General features: G+C 34.8%; 2 protein-coding genes across 4 annotated transcripts in view; both read left to right on the forward strand.

Annotated features, from left to right (window-relative positions):
• LOC127838605 (cysteine-rich, acidic integral membrane protein-like) overlaps positions 1-3,505 on the forward strand; it is a 28,957-nt gene extending 25,452 nt beyond the window's left edge. For all 3 annotated transcript variants that reach the window (XM_052366435.1, XM_052366437.1, XM_052366436.1), the window contains 3 exons: positions 1,646-1,698; positions 2,143-2,180; positions 3,387-3,505. In XM_052366435.1, the coding sequence (XP_052222395.1) occupies positions 1,646-1,698; positions 2,143-2,153 (64 nt within the window). In that variant the 3' untranslated portion in view covers positions 2,154-2,180; positions 3,387-3,505. The remainder of the gene's footprint in view (positions 1-1,645; positions 1,699-2,142; positions 2,181-3,386) is intronic.
• Positions 3,506-7,177: 3,672 nt separating this feature from the next.
• On the forward strand, positions 7,178-17,196 carry LOC127840147 (uncharacterized). Its single transcript, XM_052368625.1, has 9 exons — positions 7,178-7,846; positions 10,178-10,309; positions 10,676-10,956; positions 11,560-12,082; positions 13,014-13,200; positions 13,475-13,714; positions 15,250-15,421; positions 16,037-16,185; positions 16,375-17,196. Exons 1-9 carry the CDS (start codon positions 7,439-7,441, stop codon positions 16,548-16,550), a joined length of 2,268 nt encoding a protein of 755 aa, XP_052224585.1. The 5' UTR covers positions 7,178-7,438; the 3' UTR covers positions 16,551-17,196.
• Positions 17,197-17,981: the final 785 nt, after the last annotated feature.

Here is a 17,981-nt window from a genome sequence, read left to right on the forward strand (position 1 = left end):
GCCTGACCCGTTTCTTGCCAGTGGTATGGACCCTTTGGTATGGACCTTTAACCCCGCTTACTATCCAGCGTTTAAACTTCCGGGTTTACATTTAAACCGACTATTAATAGCTTATTAATATCTTAGTTAGAAGGTGATTTTTTAAGCGATTCCGTAGTGTAGTGGTTACACGCTCGCTTCACATGTGAGAGGCCCAAGGTTCGTGCCCCAGTAGAATCAAATTATTTTATTTGTGTTCTATGTTAACTTTGTTGTTTTGATGTAGACATTTTAGTTTAAATAAATATGCTATTTTATTGTAACTATTTTTTGTTTTTATTATGCCCATGAAATATATGTGTGAGCGGGTGGGGTTCGTAAACACATTAAAACTTGTACAGTGTTTTCATATCAATGAGTACTCAACCCCTATCGTAAATGACCAACGTAAGAATAAGTTCAGAATCACCTCCCCTTGAAGTTGAGAAAAATATGTTATCACGCTTACAAGATGAAGCAGATTTTTTAAAACCTACACAGTTCTGTTCCATTAATGAAAACTGCACACGGATGCCAGTAAAAAAAAGGAAACCAATGTAAATAAAATGAACTATGAAATATTTAGGGGTTACAACACAAAATCATAGATAATGGTTATTTGGGGGTTATAACACAACATCATAGATAATGGTTATTTGGGAGTTATAACACAAAATCATAGATAATGGTTATACCAGTAGCTTTTTCTATTTTGCTTAAAATAATCGGCCAATATATTAATATTTACATAAGAAAAAAAATCGTTCCATGTAACTTCATTGAGTGCCTTTTACACTGAAATTCCCGACGCCCTTTGATGCTTTGCATCAATCGTTATCTTGTATTGCTAAATAAATACTTTTATAATGTTGTGTCTGCTTGCAATAGATGACAGCTATGCATCAGGCGTACCAAACATCAAAGAATAAGTCGATTTCAAACAAAGTGAAACCGGTAAAAATCCCATCATTAAGACAGTATGTAGTAATATGAAAATCAATTGAGTCATGTGTTGTCAAATAATTTACCCCAAAAGTTACCTCACATTTAATGTCATGATAAAATCATTATTGTATACAATTTATAAAGATAAATCATGCTTATGACCATGTTTTAAAAAATAGATTATATAATACAAAAAAATAGAATTCAAATATTGACAATAACTGTTAATTATCGGCTGATATTGTGCACATATTCTTTTCTTTTCTTTTACTACTTTCCCACATTCTTATTAAGTATAGGATGTATAAGTTTCACAAACTGTGTTAGATATAATCTACGTATCTCTGCATTTTTTTATTTTAGAAAACTTTGAGAAATCTTACAAATATAGAATAGTATTGCAAACGATTTAAACTCAAGCTTGCAAAACTCTATTTAAAGGTCTTATACATTGTACAATATTTGTTTTAAAGGGCATCATTTATTATTAAATGTTTCTTAAGTTGCTTCAAAATATTCATACTGATTTTAGGTACATCGCATGTTAGATGAGCATCATTACTTAATAACAAACTTAAAATTCACCGATAAAACCTTGAAAGGTTCGGAATGCGACAAAAGATGTTAATAGATTACCCACTACATAGTCACGGTTTATCAGTGCTTTGATTGGTATGTTCAGGTGCTGCGACACAACGGATGATTGCAACGCAAATTTGTGCGGAAACGTATCAGGTAAGAAATAAAAATAATGTTCACTCTCTGAATAACTTTGATTCTTCAGTGTTTGGATTCATCATTGTACAGTCGAAATCCGATGACTCGAACTCGCTTGGCTCGAGTTTCCGGTTGGCTCGAACTCTCATCAAAGACGTTTAACGATTGACCAAATAGTAATGCTATTGACGATGATGTTGATAAGCGTAAAAGTCTGATGACGTGATTTTGTGTTTTAGGTCGGTCACACAAGAAAGCAAATTTGGACATGTAATACGTTTTGCAAAGTTTAACAGTACACTTTTTGTAACTAAGAACGAGTGAAAGGTTTCGTTTTGTAAAGATTGCAAGCGTAATATCTTATCTTTTTCGCGCTTCATTTTCGCAGTAAATGTCCCAAAAGTTAAAATATAATTTGTTTGCAAACATAATGCCTGATAGCCATGATTCTACCTTTTACAGGTGAATGCTGATATTAAAGCACTACAAGACGCTGATAAGTAAGTTGATATAGTGAAACAATCATCTTCATTTCACTAAAAATTTTAACGAGTTTTCTTAATGTTCCATTCCCTTTAAATTCAAATCATTATTTCCGCTTAATTATTAGTCGCAGATACCATCTGCTGATATCGCATAAGAGATCACGTGCTGTTGACGTTTAATTTGTTCGTCTTACAACCAATCATGTCTCTCGTTATGTAAATAAGTTTGGCTTATATCCATTGAAATTGACCCGTTCAACTATATCATCAGATGCCATAAGCGAATAATATATAGGCATCTGATTAGATATACAAATTGGTCAATTAAGACCCGAATATATAACTATGTGCAAATGAGAAAGTTAAATTGTACGATAGCGTTTTATGGGTTATTGTGTGTTGTTTGTTGTTGTTTTTTGTTATTTTAAAACAGAAACATTGATCTTCCAATAAATGTTTTCATTAAAAGAGGCGTTGTTTACTTGCTAGTGTGATGGCTTTAACAAGGTCTAAATCAGCAGGTCATACCATTTTAAGGGTCGTTTATAAAGTTCTTTGTAAAATGTTTGAATGTTTTTTTGATATTATAATTTATTTACAACGTGGACACATTAATGTCATGATTTCTTGATATACGATCCGGAAATCTAGCACATCGGCTTGCATTGAAACAACATTTTATTTAGTTTTGTATTCACACTGTTTTGTAATCACCATTGTGACCATAATTTGATATAAGTGTATGTGTATAAGACGACCCTTATAATCTTCCATTGAACGTAATATTAGTATCTGCACATGCAAATATCGTGTCTGGTATTTACATGTTCTTATGCTAGAGACTAGGTCAAACACTACATTGGCCGAGTCGCTTCCGATTAGAACTTTGCTTATAGCCCAAGAATTTTGCAAAGACATGTCATTACAAAATTTACATTTTTCATATGAATATTTACATATCCACTCAGAAGCAATGATTAATTGTATGTACTTGTTAAAGTTCGACAAATAAATCAATGTGTTTACTTATCTGCCGCATCGTGCGTGTTATTTTAATGGTATTTGTTCATACAATATGAATACCTTTGTCATCAATAGTATTTACTTTGCAACGATAAAGAAGTTATGTATGGCCATAATTCATGATTTGTATCATTTAAAGTTAAGAAATTGTTATGTACATGGTTATGTCATACCACATAAATATGTTTTGTTTTACAGGTTTTTCAGGTCGAAATGTGAAGAAGTATGGTTGATTATTATCTGAACTTTAAATGTGCTTCTCACGAGTTTCGAAATTGTTCAGACGAATAAAGAAATCCTTAGTATAATAAAACTTGCCCAATGTATTTTTCCTTAACACTGGAACTTTATTGTCGTATTTTATTTACTTATAATTATTTGACCTATTTTGACGATCGAATTGAATTTCGAAATAAAATGTGAGCTCTATTCTCATATTTTCGATGAGGTTGTCAACCAGGCATAAATAGGTTAAATCTGAGTGGACACGTTATTATAATCCTCTTCGGTGAACTTTTCAAGACTCCTAATGGTTACAATAAGGTCATGAAACAACCAAAACAACCAGCAACAACCTATAACTTTTACCTATATGCCAAAAATTTACTTTAAACTTTGGTTGCTCATTTTCTTATTTTCGTCAGAGCTATATGTAGGCTTCTACTTTCAAACATAACCCCTTTTCATTTTAAGGTTTATAAATGTAATACCACATTTTATTTAGTTGTTTTTTTTTCTAAAAATATAAGCACACACGTGTTCTTATATCCCCTCAGACAATATATCGATCACTTGCCATAAGCGCATAAAATCATGAAGTATGTAAAGTATAAACTGGGAGCGTAGATATTTTTATGCAGTATCCTTGTTGATTAATATAATACTTGTCCAGTTTTACAACTTCAGCTTCACATTTGCACGAATGAATGTACCATAGACACTCTGCATTGGGAATTTAAATTATGCATACACTTATAAAACAACGTAATTATAGGCAACTATCATTATTTGATGCAAGGATGCTTTACATGTAGAACATTATTTCAAAACAAAAGCAATTGGGCCATTAATAGTTCATATTGCTTAGTTTATTTTTATGTCTTTAAAACTGATAATTATTAAGAGAAGTATATAGGTTCCATAATCGATAAATTGTAAAACGTTTGGTTAAATATGTGACAATGATGCATAGTCCATAATCAACTCATATCATAAAAAACTATTGATTTACGTGGTATCTACACATATAAGGAAGAAATTACTCGCCTGAACTTGCCCATACATTATTTATCATGTAAAAGACAGGGGAATATCGCCTTTAGACATACATGGACTTGTTCACACTTATTAAATGACTTTTAATTTTTTTATTAACAGCACAATAATTTTGAATAAGTCTATAATTTAAAAATAACAAAACGTTTATTAGAATGATTTCTCGATGTAAAATATGCTTTACCTCTATACCACCGAGGCAATTAAATTTGGTGAGTCGATATCTTGTTTTGATCTTTACCATCTTTCTAGAAAATACAAGGAGATCGTTCGGGGTCGGAAACAGGTGAAATTCAACGAAGTGTAGTATAGGTTTAAGTTCTTGAAGGGACATTTCCACAGATTGTGGCATGTATCGAAGTTTGTCATTCAGTGCTTTATATTGATAAATGTAAACATTGGATCTATAAAGCTCCAGTATAATGCCACAGTCACAAATAATCCGGTCGCCGGCCGATGTGTCCGATCTCCAGGCATCGGGAAGATTGGACACGTCGGAGCCGTCCGCCGTCCGATGAGTGACAAAGTTTAAAACCTCAGTCACAAATAGACACCGATCACCGTCCGATCAGCGGCCGACATGTTTTTCCGCTCATCGGGATGGTGCCGGCCGATGATCGCACGCACATCGGGTCATTTTGTAGCATCGGGCGGCGTCCGGATTAATTTTTTATATCACAGTTTGTTTTACCCGACATCGGGCCCGGGAAGGAATCGAGTTGAGGTCGAAAAAAGATCGGACGATTAACGAACGGTTATCGCCCGGCGTGCGGCCGACATCGGATTTATTGTACGTGTATCATAGCGAGCATCGTCCGGCGTCCGGCGGGCATCGTGCGGAGGCCCTCCGGCAATCAGACGGTCGCCGGCCGATGTATATGCCTCTGGGAAATACCTTTACTTTTGCCGATACACGTTCAATGAATCCGATGTCGGGCGATCGCCAGGCGATACCCGTGCGTTGATCGTCCGATCTTGTTTGATCTCAACTCGATTCCTTCCCGGGCCCGACGTCGGGTAAATTTTTAAGTGAAACTTAAAATTAATCCGGACGCCGCCCGATGCTACAAATTGGCCCGGTTTCCGTGCGATCATCGGCCGGTCGCCAGCCCGATGAGCGGAAAAAAATACGTCGGCCGGTGATCGGACGGTGATCGGTGTCTATTTGTGACTGAGGTATAACAAATAAGAATAAAATTAAAGAAGAAAAAAGTAACCCTCAACTGGGCTCGAACCACTGACCCTGAAGTAAAAGTCATACGCTTAGACCACTCGGCCATCCGTGCTGATATGAGTGATGTATTTTATACTTTAAATAAGCAATCCTCGTAGTATTACAAAATATAACGACAACAACAGAAATATCATAACTACAACGTATTTGCGAATCTGAAACATGTTGTTTTTTTTCATTTTTTGTCAAATTGCAAAAACTTGAAAAGGTCCCTTTTATAGATATCCGATACTTTAGTCCTTATGACACCAAAATAGGTTATATTCTATACGCGCCAGTCATTTAAACATGTGTGTTTTTTCATTTCCTGTCTCTGCATAGTTCCATTTGATAAAACTTGTTTTAGACGCGCGTTTTGTTCGTGATTGTGTTTTGTGGAAAACGTGAAGTATTTTGTTCGCCCTTAAACCGGTTTAAACGTCCAGTGTTTTGCATAGTCCGTCCTACGACAGTGATCCCAGTTTTAACCCTTGTATCTTCAACATTGGTGTTCGTTATTAACCCTTTGCATGCTGGGAAACTTGTCGTCTGCAAAAATGTCGTCTGCTGAATTTCTAAAATTAGCATTTTCTTAGATTTTTTTTCAAAGAATACTATCAGAATAGCAGAATGTTGGACCATGATGAGACGCCACGTTCTGTTGCGTCTCACCTGGATCCAAACTGTTTGAAAAGGCCTTCAAAATTCGGTTCCAGCACTGTAAGCATTAAACTAGTGGATAATAAAAGGATTGCTTTCTACTGATATAGTTTCTTGAGTTTCATTGTAAGCTATAGTGGAAATGCATAGCTTATATTGCATCGAAATTAATATTTTTGTTTGGCGTTTGTAAGACACATTTGATTTTAAATGCAGTGTGTACGGGGTTCAATATGTTTAAATATTTGACAAATCAGCGTGAATATAAAACTGGTGTAAAGGGGATTGTAATTTGTATTTGAAATCAAATTGCTTAACCCATTTATGCCAAGTGGACTCTCCCATCCTTCTAAATTGGATCAATTTATTTCCAAAATTAGGGGTGTCAAGTATATTTATTTCTATATTTAGAATATTTCATAAAGAAATTCATTTAAGCAAACAGCGCAGACCCAGATGAGACGCCGCATTATGCGGCGTCTCATCTGGGTCTACGCTGTTTGCAATGTCCTTTTTTCAGGACGCTAGGCATAAATGGGTTAAGAGATGGCATGTTTGCCGTTAATTTCTTTGTCAACATTTTTAATTTTTTATCATGAACTGTTATACACCATTTCAACAATAAACAAAGTATGAATTGCTATGTTTCGCACAAAAATAAGTAAGCTTTCATTTTCCGGTCGAAGGCTTTTCAGGGACGACACTTTCCGCTGTAATGATATGTTTCGTTTAAAGGTCAACAGAAGAAATCTGACTAACTGTTCATATTTTATAAAGTAATACCATATTATCACAACAAAGTAAAAAAATAAAAAAAATAAAAAAAGTTAGAGCTAAAAAAACGATGATTTTGATGATCGGGAATTTCCGTAACGCGTTCGGCAATTTTCGCCGCTATTTTACCCCGATGACGTATGTGTGCACCACAGCGCATGACGAATATTCCCATGTCTATGCACTGAAGCATGCAAATTTCCCTCAAAACTTCAAGGATTACAGGATTGTGTTGATCATTCACTTGCATATAATTAATTTATAATCTCTTTTGTGTTGATTACGAGTCGAACTTTTACATGACATTGAGGATTAACTGATTTATAAGATGGTGCAATGTGCAGCGTTTGGCTGCAATGCTCGACCTGAAAAGCAAACGGAGAAGAAAGGATTCTTCGGCTTCCCAAAGGACGAAAGTATTAGGCGAAAATGGATTCTAGCCGTGAATTCACGAAGGATTATCGACGGAAAGGTGGTTGACTTTACGCCAAGCAAATATGCAAAACTCTGCATAAAACATTTTGAGGATAAGTGCTTTGTCCACCCCCCGAGTGTGATGGCGAGTGCGGGCTTTGGGATGAGACTGTCGCTGCATCCTGATGCAGTGCCAACTTTGTTCCCTGACACGGACAACTTCAAGGCATTACAGCCGAAAGCCCTAAAGCCAGACGAGTTAGGAGCCCCCAAACGGAAACGTGACACCTATGGTGCTTTTGCCAAGAGAAATCGCAAAACGGTAAGAACTAAATTAATAAGGTCAATGATCAGATATGCATATTAATACCACAAGTTCTATGTTATTTCAAAAAGCTCAAACACTGACAATGTAAAAAATACTTTTGAATTAAAAATCATTGTATGTAGTTAGAATAGTTGGCAGCTAGTAACCAAACTGACTTTGGCAGTACGGCAAGATCTAATTATTTATTGTAAGTGTTTTGATAGGCATCAGTTTGAAATCGACACATTTCGATCTTAATACAAAAATGTATCTATCTATATATACTGCTAGTCGACACAATTAGCATTTCAAGCAGTGGACACTAATGAGTCCATTTCCTGGGAAGAACCAGTACTTGGTGTATATGGCGGAGATAATGAGAAAGCTCCCTGAGTAGGGAGCGAACCCAGGAACTCTCGATCGCTAGGCGGACACCGCATCCACTACACCACCGCGACCTCTTACTGTTTTTCACCACGGTTAATTTAGCTCAAGTTCTAATGTAAAGCAGTTGCTGACAAGCCATATTTTCTACCTATTTACCAAAAATTCAATTAATAATGTGTTGCTTGTCTTTTTATTGTTTAAAATGTGAAAACGCAAGGGCTTTTTAGTAAATCCATTCAGACTTCCAATAATGTATTAATGCTGGTTTAGAAAAAGAGATGATAAGTTAGAAATAGTGTGCCATTTAACTGTTAAAAGAATAAAAAAGAAATTTGAATTAGAAGCCTACAGGTGTTTTATTATTTATATACCAATTATTCTTCATGTAGTGTGAATCATAAAATGCATCTTGATTTTTTTGTGTTTTCATAAATTGAACAGCAACTGATTCTAGTACTTAGTAGCTGATGGCTATTTAGGCTACTGGTAGTGCCATGATAATTTAAATAACAGTTCAATTTCAGTCTTCAGGGTAATATATTTAGCCAAAATCATTGTTCTATATTAGAAACAGGAGAAAAATCCAATAGCCTGACTATATAAATTATTAATTTCTAGAAGCCCAAATAACATCTTACCAGACCCGGGATGTCTGGCTTATAATTGGCATGAAGACTGAATAAATGTTATATTTTCAAATTAATATTGTTACATGCATTAATTGCATTGGAAACAGTTTTCAGTGTAATAAACTCATTTTGCTCCTTATGGGCTTTAGCCATTTTGAGATTTCATTATAGCATTCAATGTACTAAAGGTGTGTTGTTTGATTAATTTCTGAAGTGGAAAAAAGAAAAACATGTAGTTTTACTATTATGAATACAAAGTTTACTTTATTTTACAATTTTGTGTTACAAATCTTGTAGAAAATAAATGACAGCATTATAATATGTGTAAAATTAAATAAGCTTTTTCGGGTTATCATTTTTATATTTTATTTATAAAGTTGATTCAATTAGGTGGTTTCTGTACAAAATAAGTTGGTCACTAAACTAGCTGAACTTGTACAAATCACCATGCCAACAAGGCACCAAGTTGGCAGAATGTGGTGTATTACCACCCTACAGCTGCCATAAATCAAGCTGGTGTCATAAAATAGATGCTCCTCTTTGTTTCTGTAAAGTCAAGTATTGTTATCAGTGATCTACTGTTTAAAATTGTATTTGGCACAGACAGTAATAAAACAAACAGATTATCAGACTGCAGTAATCATAACAACTGAATATACAACATACTGCACTAGTAGATAGCACAGTATTAATAAATAGATAGGAAATAAATTGCATAAATATAAATAACATTTTAATTGAGAACAACAATCTACAATTTTATTCTTGTCTCTTGTCTTTATGCTTTCTTTTAATTAAAACACTGTATTATTTTAATTGGGATATTTTTTTATATATTGTATTTATTTAGTTTGACAAATTATAATTAAAACAGATACTTGCATAAATACTGGCATCATTTAAATAGATTTTTCTTCAAAACTTGATTTTTTTATTAATTAAAAAACAAATTCTCATGAAATGCGCCATAATGCTGCGCATGGACACAGTTTTAAAATACAGTTAAAATGAAAAAAAATAAAATAATTTTTAATGAATAGTCATGAAAAATTGCTTACCGGTATAAAGCTTTAATTAAAGATACTAATATTATATTGCAAAAATAAATGTAGATCATGAAATGAATAGTTTTGTTTGAGAAAATCACCAAAATGATGTCCATTCCCTGTTTGATGTCTTATTCTCAATTCACATAATACAGTGTTTTTAGAACACACATATTTGTTGCCAGTTATAATTAGATATAAAATCTACTAAAATGAACAATATCAAAGGTACAGCAACACATGTATGAAACTCTGATTTATTATATCATGTCATTATTTGTCAGGTGGATGAGGTACTGAAGTTGGCAGAGAGTGAGTTGTCTGCAGAATCACTAGTCGCGGAGACTCCTGCAAGCCTTGACGAACCTGATTTGTTGACACCCAGTCATTGTTCAAAAGCTACTCAGACTACAGAGGTGAGGACACTAAATAATAAATGCAAACAATATTCTGTTCCAAAATTTCCAATCACATTTCACAGTGTCTAGTGAAAAAGTTAATTATTATTTTGAACAGATGTTTGTATTTATTAAATGCTTAGGGATGTTAAGCACACATTTTTTACTTCATTAAAGGAAGAAGCAATTTGATTTCTGTCAGTTGGCAACTTGGCATGTTACATCATTTTGATCATATTTTTACTCAACATATGTTTGAATTGTGTATATATTTACCCTTTTAGTTTAAATCATGCAGATATGCAAGCCACCAATTTCAATCAATTATTCTATAACAAAAAAAGTATGCATACACTGTAGCAAAAACTTATGTTTTAATTACAGACGGTAGTGTTTCGACCAACTGAAAATAAGGGTTTTAACATAAAACCAGACCGGAAAAACAAAAACGTGCAGGCTATCGCCAACATGGTGGACTCGGCTACTGAACCGGCTTTATTTGATTCTGAGGCTGAGGTCGAGGGACACTTTGAGGAGGAAGACACGGAGGATGATATCCATGATGATGACTTTGACAGTTCAGAGAAGGATCCTGATTGGGAGCCTGATTATGACTCTGAGGAGGAATTGATGTCAGATGATGAGGAGGAAGAAGAGGAGGTTTGGTATGTATTTAAAATAGACTTGCTTGTAGAAATGGCATGTTCATGAATGCTTTTTACTTTCTACTTTGTGCAATTATACTAATATTTTTAGAAACGCCATGCAGTCTATTTGCTACCTTTATCTGTACGTAATTATATATGTGTGTTGTCAATAGCTAACATACTCTCTTGGAAAATCTCACTATATAAGATGTATCATCAAATTTAAACTGGAATTATGTTTGAAACATGATGCATTTTACTATATAACATTTATCATCAAAGTTAAACTGGAATTATGATAGAAACATGTCAGTTTACTACAACTAACAGATATATTAAAATGTTTTGATGATGTTAATCTTCTTTTATAGTACAGAAAACTGAAGTTCTATGCATTAGTTAATAAATCTTGTCCGTGTATAAATGTTTTGATGAGTGCCATGGCAATAAGCATTTTTTTTTTTGATTTGCAAACATGTATACATGTGTCTATTGTAAATGTCTGTGAATTTCCTATACTTTGCTTGTAAGAAATGCATTCATTTTCAACTTTTTTTCGTAGTAATCGTTAAGTTAACATGTAAACCAAATTCAAAGTTTTGCATCGTAATCTCCTTTCAGGAACAGCAATCCTGAATATCCTGACAGACCTTATTTTGTATATGAGAGTTGTTTGCTCCCGTTACTGCTTATGTGCAGTGTTTGCGGCGACAAATGTTCCATTACTCGTAAGTCGGTGCGTGGGGGACAGCTGAAGATTTCCACTCTCTGCGGAACCGGTCACATTAGAAACTGGGATAGTGCTCCGACAGTCAATGGAACACCTCTCATAAACCTTCTTGGTGCTGGAGCAATATTTTTTAGTGGCGTTTCAATAAGACAATTTTTGAACTGTCTGGACTTTCTCAAAGTGCCTTTTATTAAATACAGAACATTCACACGCATCCAGTCATCTTACATCCTAACAGCAGTTGATAACATCTGGAAACGAACCCAGAAAAAAATGTTCCAGATGTGCGAAGGCCGTTCTCTGAGGCTAGGAGGTGATGCTCGCCATTGTTCCCCAGGCCATACATCCAAGTATGGATCCTACACACTGATGGACCTGGAAACTGGACATGTCCTTGATGTGCAGCTTGTTCAGGTATGTTTACAATTTTAAGGGCACAGACATGCCAGTAAAGCAGTATTATTGACCAATAATTGAAACTAGTTTCATCTCAACACAAAGCTTGAGTATACCCCCACAAACGAAGTATAAAAGAGTCAGCTCGTCCGTTTGTCTGTTGGTTAGTCTGTCTGTCGTTTAGTCAGTATTCAGTGTTCGCTCTTTAATTTAAGTTGTTTTCATCCGATCTTCACCAAACTTGGTCAGAAGTTGTTTCTAGATGATGTCTCGGTCAAGTTTGTATTTGGGTCTTACCGGGTCAAAATCTAGGTCACAGGGTCACTTAGTGCGCTTAAATCATTCAGCATGTTGTCCGCTCTCTAATTTAAGTAGTTTTCATCCAATCTTTACCAAACTTGGTCAAAACTTTAACCTAGATGATCTCTAGGACAAGTTTGAACATGGGCCTTGCTGGGCCAAAAACTAGGTCATGGGGTCACTAAGTGTGTTTTACACATTCAGCATGGGTTCCCTATTGCAAAATATTCTGTGTCAATGCGGCATGTGGGGGTATTCTTCACGTCTGTGACAAAGCTCTAGTTAAAAAATAACATCGCCATTAAAATCTCAAATATACAGCAGAACTTAGTTTACAAATGGATTTTGTCATATATAAAAGAGTTGTAATGGTTGCGATTTGCAGTGATGAAAGAATTTCTTACACATTTCAGAATTATGTGCGTGTAATGCAGAAATATATCATTCAATCTGTTATTATTCAATAACATAAAGTGAACAAAGTATTATGTCACCTGATGGTATTATGTTAATTATTGTTATTGTTATGGTGTCGTTCTGATATTGAAGTCCTAAAAAACAACAAAACAATGAAGCAGGCTATAACAGTTATATCTATGTGAATGTTGTTACATAAAGTAATCAGGCATGTGTGAATTTTAAATTTCAGAGTAATGAAGTAAAGAACAGCAATGCCATGGAGCTGGAAGGTCTCAAGCGGGCACTCTCAAACCTGTTCAACAACGGGCTAAATGTATCAGACCTGGTTACTGACCGCCATGTCCAAGTCAGGAAGTTCATGAGAGAGGAGATGGGCCGGGTTCGCCATTGGTTTGATGCCTGGCATATGGCTAAAGGTACCTTTTTAACTTTCTTATTATTAAAAGAGAATCTTTTAATTTATTAAGTTGCTTCTGGTGCACAAGGTCACCCAGGAAAAGTGTTAAAAGGGTACATGACCGCCATTGAATGACTGAACTACTGTTGAAAACTGTTCAAACAACTGAAAAAACATCATTTAATATTTACAAACAAATATATCAGTATTATAAACATATGTGTTTATATGCATTTTATTTGAGAACTTGTCTAACCAATTCATTTTGCTTAACCAATTCATTTTGTTTTAAGGGATCAAAAAGAAGCTGATGGCACTTGGAAAGAAAAAAACGTGCGAACTAGTTGGACAGTGGGCTCAGTCAATTGCGAATCACCTGTATTATTGTGCAGCTTCAAGTGCTGGCAATGGTGACATGGTGGTCGCGAGATGGATGTCCATTGGAAACCATGTTTCCGACATACACGAAGGTCACGGAGACTTGTTTCCGAAGTGCCTCCATAGTCCCATACAGAGGAACTGGATTAAGAAAGGTATGATGAAATATGTTGTGATAAATATATGTAGTCTCTTCAGGTGCCAGTCCAAAAATGTCACTGAATAATGAAATGTGTATTTTAGTGGTTGTGAAATCTTTCATGGTCAAATAATTTGGTTGTATTAAATTGTTAACCTTAACCCAGTAATTATGAAGTTTTTATATCTAATGTTTTTTTTTTTTTAAATAATATTAATTTAACAATTGCTTATGGATTTTTTTAAAATTATTTTACTCAATTGATCTACAAAGGCCTTGAAGTGGGACTATACGATTTTGTCAACTATTTATGAATTTTTATAAAATGTCTGAACAACTTATTATACATATATTTCAATATAAATTAAAATAAAAGTTAAGAAGAACATGTGTCGAAAAATGCGAAATAAGCCAGATATTTAAATCTGAAATTGAAAATGGCTTCCAGCCAAATTCGCCAGCATATATATAATGCATGTACAATGTGAATCTAAATTTAGTTTTAGTGCAGATTAGTTCATAAGACACAAAGACACAATTTCGTTTCCTTACAAATACGAGTAAAAGTGTCGGCATCGGCTTTAACCAGCGCTAACTTGTCTTTGCTGCATTTTATGAAATTCGTCTTCAATGTATAATTTGTATTGCCTATTTTGTGTCATCGTAACATAATTTTATCAATATATTAAAATGTACCAACATATAAAAATCGCACAGTCCCCCTTTAAAAGTAATCTTTGAACATTGTGTCCAAAAGAAGATCTTACCAAATTTAACATTGCAAACATTAGAAAGGCCTAAAGAGTGGGTCATTTGTGTTCAGAAAAAAATGTTGTTTAATTTTATAATTATTATGCCCCCCTTCGAAGAAGAGGGGGTATATTGCTTTGCACATGTCGGTTGGTCTGTCGGTCGGTCTGTCCGTCCACCAGGTGGTTTCCGGATGATAACTCAAAAACGCTTGGGGCTAGGATCATGAAACTTCATAGGTACATTGATCATGACTTGCAGATGATCCCTATTGATTTTGAGGTCACTAGGTCAAAGGTCAAGGTTATGGTGACCCGAAATAGTAAAATGGTTTTCGGATGATAACTCAAGAAGGCATATGCCTAGGATCATGAAACTTCATAGGTAGATTGATCATGACTTGCAGATGACCCCTATTGATTTTGAGGTCACAAGGTCAATGGTCAAGGTCACGGTGACCCGAAATAGTTAAATGATTTTCGGATGATAACTCAAGAACGCTTTTGCCTAGGATCATGACACTTCATAGGTACATTGATCGTGACTCGCAGATGACCCCTATTGATTTTCAGGTCACTAGGTCAAAGGTTAAGGTCACAGTGACAAAAACGTATTCACACAATGGCTGCCACTACAACGGACAGCCCATATGGGGGGCATGCATGTTTTACAAACAGCCCTTGTTTCATTTACATTTATTGGATTATATATTTAACAACCGATTAATGTAAATGTAATGATTATGAAATTTTGTTCAATGACATGTGTTGCCATGAAAGTTGGACTATTACTTGTCTTTAGGCTCGAAGGCGCACAAGGAATTACTGTTGGTCATCGGAAGCAAGCGCCTTCTCTCTGACATTCGCATGCTGTCACCAGCTGAACAGACCTCGATGCTGGAGGCTCAACACAAGGTGGTCTGCCAATTTGCGCCAAAATTTGTCTGCTTTTCATATGCAGCAATGAAACAGAGGTATGAATTGTGATCGATTAATATTATATCTACAGAAGAGCTAGCGCAGGCATGTTGTTTTTGTCTTTCATAGTCCAGTGGTAATAATTTATAAAACTACAACTTTAAGGCAAAAATTAGTTTATTTCCTACACGATTGATAAATATTTGTGCAAGTTTAATGAGAACAACATTTGATTATGATGCGGTTTGGGTTTTTTTACATTCGGCATTGGTTGCGGAAATTCTAACAGCCAAAAATATGATCTTTAATTCGAGTAAAATTAATATCCTAGTTGACTAATAAACATTGTCATTTGCAGTTCATAAACCATCAAGTGCCCATGAGCATATGTCCATAATAAATATGCATTAGTTGTGAAAATGATTTTAGTTCCTTTTTATGCCCGTGAAGGTGGGCATATAGTGATCGCACTGTCCGTCTGTCTGTCTGTCTGAAATTCCGTCACACTTTGCGTTTAGGTTTCGAAAAATGTGGAAAAACACTTTGCGTTTAGGTTTAGACAAATTTGGAAAAAGGGGGCATATGTCATCCTATGGTGACAAGCCTTGTTGTTATATGAAATAGTAATTGTTGATATAATTTGTGATTAAAGGCTATTTTTTGTAATCCAGATTGCATCTGGCAGCCCTGCATTCCGTTTCTAATGCGCACAGGAAACATGCAGAGACGAAGAACGGCGAAAAGCGCTACAGGATTTCGTATCCAAAGTACAAGGCGGGACACCATGTCGTGAAACCTGTCAAAGAGGCCTGCAATTATGGTAATGGTCCTTCTAAGCAAAATAGAAAATTGGCATTCTAATATATAATATACAAAAACCTAACAGTGAAACTGACTAAGTTGACTGTTGTTGTTGTTTTTTATGCATAATATGTGTATTTTTATTTATTTGTTCAATGTGCATAGTTTAACCAAGTAGTAAAAAATAAATTGTTGATGCTTTTTTCAGATTATGTCACAGAGCTCATGGTTGAATTGCTGCAATTAAAACAACAGTTCAAGAGCACCTGGATTGCTAAGCAGGCATCTTCTTCCATTCTGTTCTCTCCACCACCATTAGCATCATCTGCGAAGAAAATTTTAAAGAATGAAGCAGTGCAGTTGCACCGCTCTAGGTTTAATTAATTACAGTAATTGGAAACAACTTGGCATGCCATTTGTCATGTATTGCTCCAGCTGGGTTTAGTGTACGTGCGTAAGGTGTCATCCCAGATTAGCCTGTTCCATATATGTTTGTAATTAATTAAAAAAATCCTCGCGCTGGAAAGATGGGACAAAGCGTGCGCAAAATATCTCGTCCCATATTAGCCTGTGTCCCTGATAAGACTGTGCAGACTCGACGTGAAAACATGATATGCCCCAAGTTTTATATGACAATGTCTACGAATGTGCCCTTTTGACAAATTAGAACCTAGCTGAAGCACTGATCACGTATTGTTTCAAATTAACATAGCAACTACAATTATTTTTTTGAAAAATGTGAATGTATTATTTTGACAAATATGCTGTAATAATACTTTTCCCATTGTGTGCTATACTGTTAGTATAAAAATGTTAATGTCAACACCTTTATTTTTAAATGTTGGGACCATGTAGTGTTTTTTGTGTGTTAGTATTGGTCTGTAAAAGATGTTTTAAAAGTCATTTTGTTAAAGGTACTTAATTTGACTCCATAACAAGTTGCATTGCAACATTGTGCTAGTAAAGCTCATTTACTTATTCCGTCCAGTTTTCTAAAACTTGTCGTCAGGTTACAAGTTGTTCTGTTGTTGCGTCTGTGGTAATTTATATTTTTAGATGTTGCAATAAACTTGTATGCTACATATATATTGTTGTGTTGGAATGTTTTCTCCATTTCAAAAACATCGAGAGTAAAAATTTGACATGCTATTTCTCATTAATAATATTAAGTCACCTCGCTCGTGGAGAGTTTAGAAAAATTCAATTGCGTCATATTTATATAAAATCAAGACTAATTATTTAAAAATATTTATAAAAAAACAACAGAAATGAGATCATCCAAACTTTGAAGTGAATGTCGACATAAATGAGATCAATTTACCATAAAAAATCGTGTGCAGGGAACACATCGGGTTTCAACAAAATGGCCATATCAGGATACTTGCAAAAGAAATAAAACATCTATTCTCGGTCATTTAGTATTAAATGACGCGACCATTTACGTAAGAATTATTCATTTCAAAACAACATTATTTATTTCAACTAGTACGTTGTTGAAGTGTTGAACTTGAACGGTTAGTAAATTTGGACTGGCATTCGTACGTCGATCAGTTTCAGGGAATAATTATATCTTTTCAATGTGTCATTTATATTTGTCTGATTAAATTATACTTAAATACTTAAACAGTCAAGATGCGATGTCCTGTGTGTGTGTACTACGAAAAATAAAAACACGTTATATGACATACTTTAAAAAGACAAAAGCTGATACCGTTTCCTTTGTTATTAACTCGTAGCAAGTGGTTAACTCATACGTCACTTCCGGTTTAAACAAAAATGTCGACTCGATCACGAAGTGCGAAAAATAGGCATAGT

The sequence above is a fragment of the Dreissena polymorpha genome, chromosome 7 (genome assembly GCF_020536995.1).
Source record: "Dreissena polymorpha isolate Duluth1 chromosome 7, UMN_Dpol_1.0, whole genome shotgun sequence".
Classification (NCBI taxonomy): domain Eukaryota; kingdom Metazoa; phylum Mollusca; class Bivalvia; order Myida; family Dreissenidae; genus Dreissena; species Dreissena polymorpha.

Bases quoted from the DNA above. Each gene is read 5' to 3' on its own strand.
- LOC127840147 (XM_052368625.1), top strand. From the start codon at position 7,439: ATGGTGCAATGTGCAGCGTTTGGCTGCAATGCTCGACCTGAAAAGCAA. The intron at 7,847-10,177 runs GTAAGAACTAAA...ATTATTTGTCAG, and splicing joins CCAAGAGAAATCGCAAAACG to GTGGATGAGGTACTGAAGTT. The intron at 15,422-16,036 runs GTATGAATTGTG...TTTGTAATCCAG, and splicing joins TATGCAGCAATGAAACAGAG to ATTGCATCTGGCAGCCCTGC.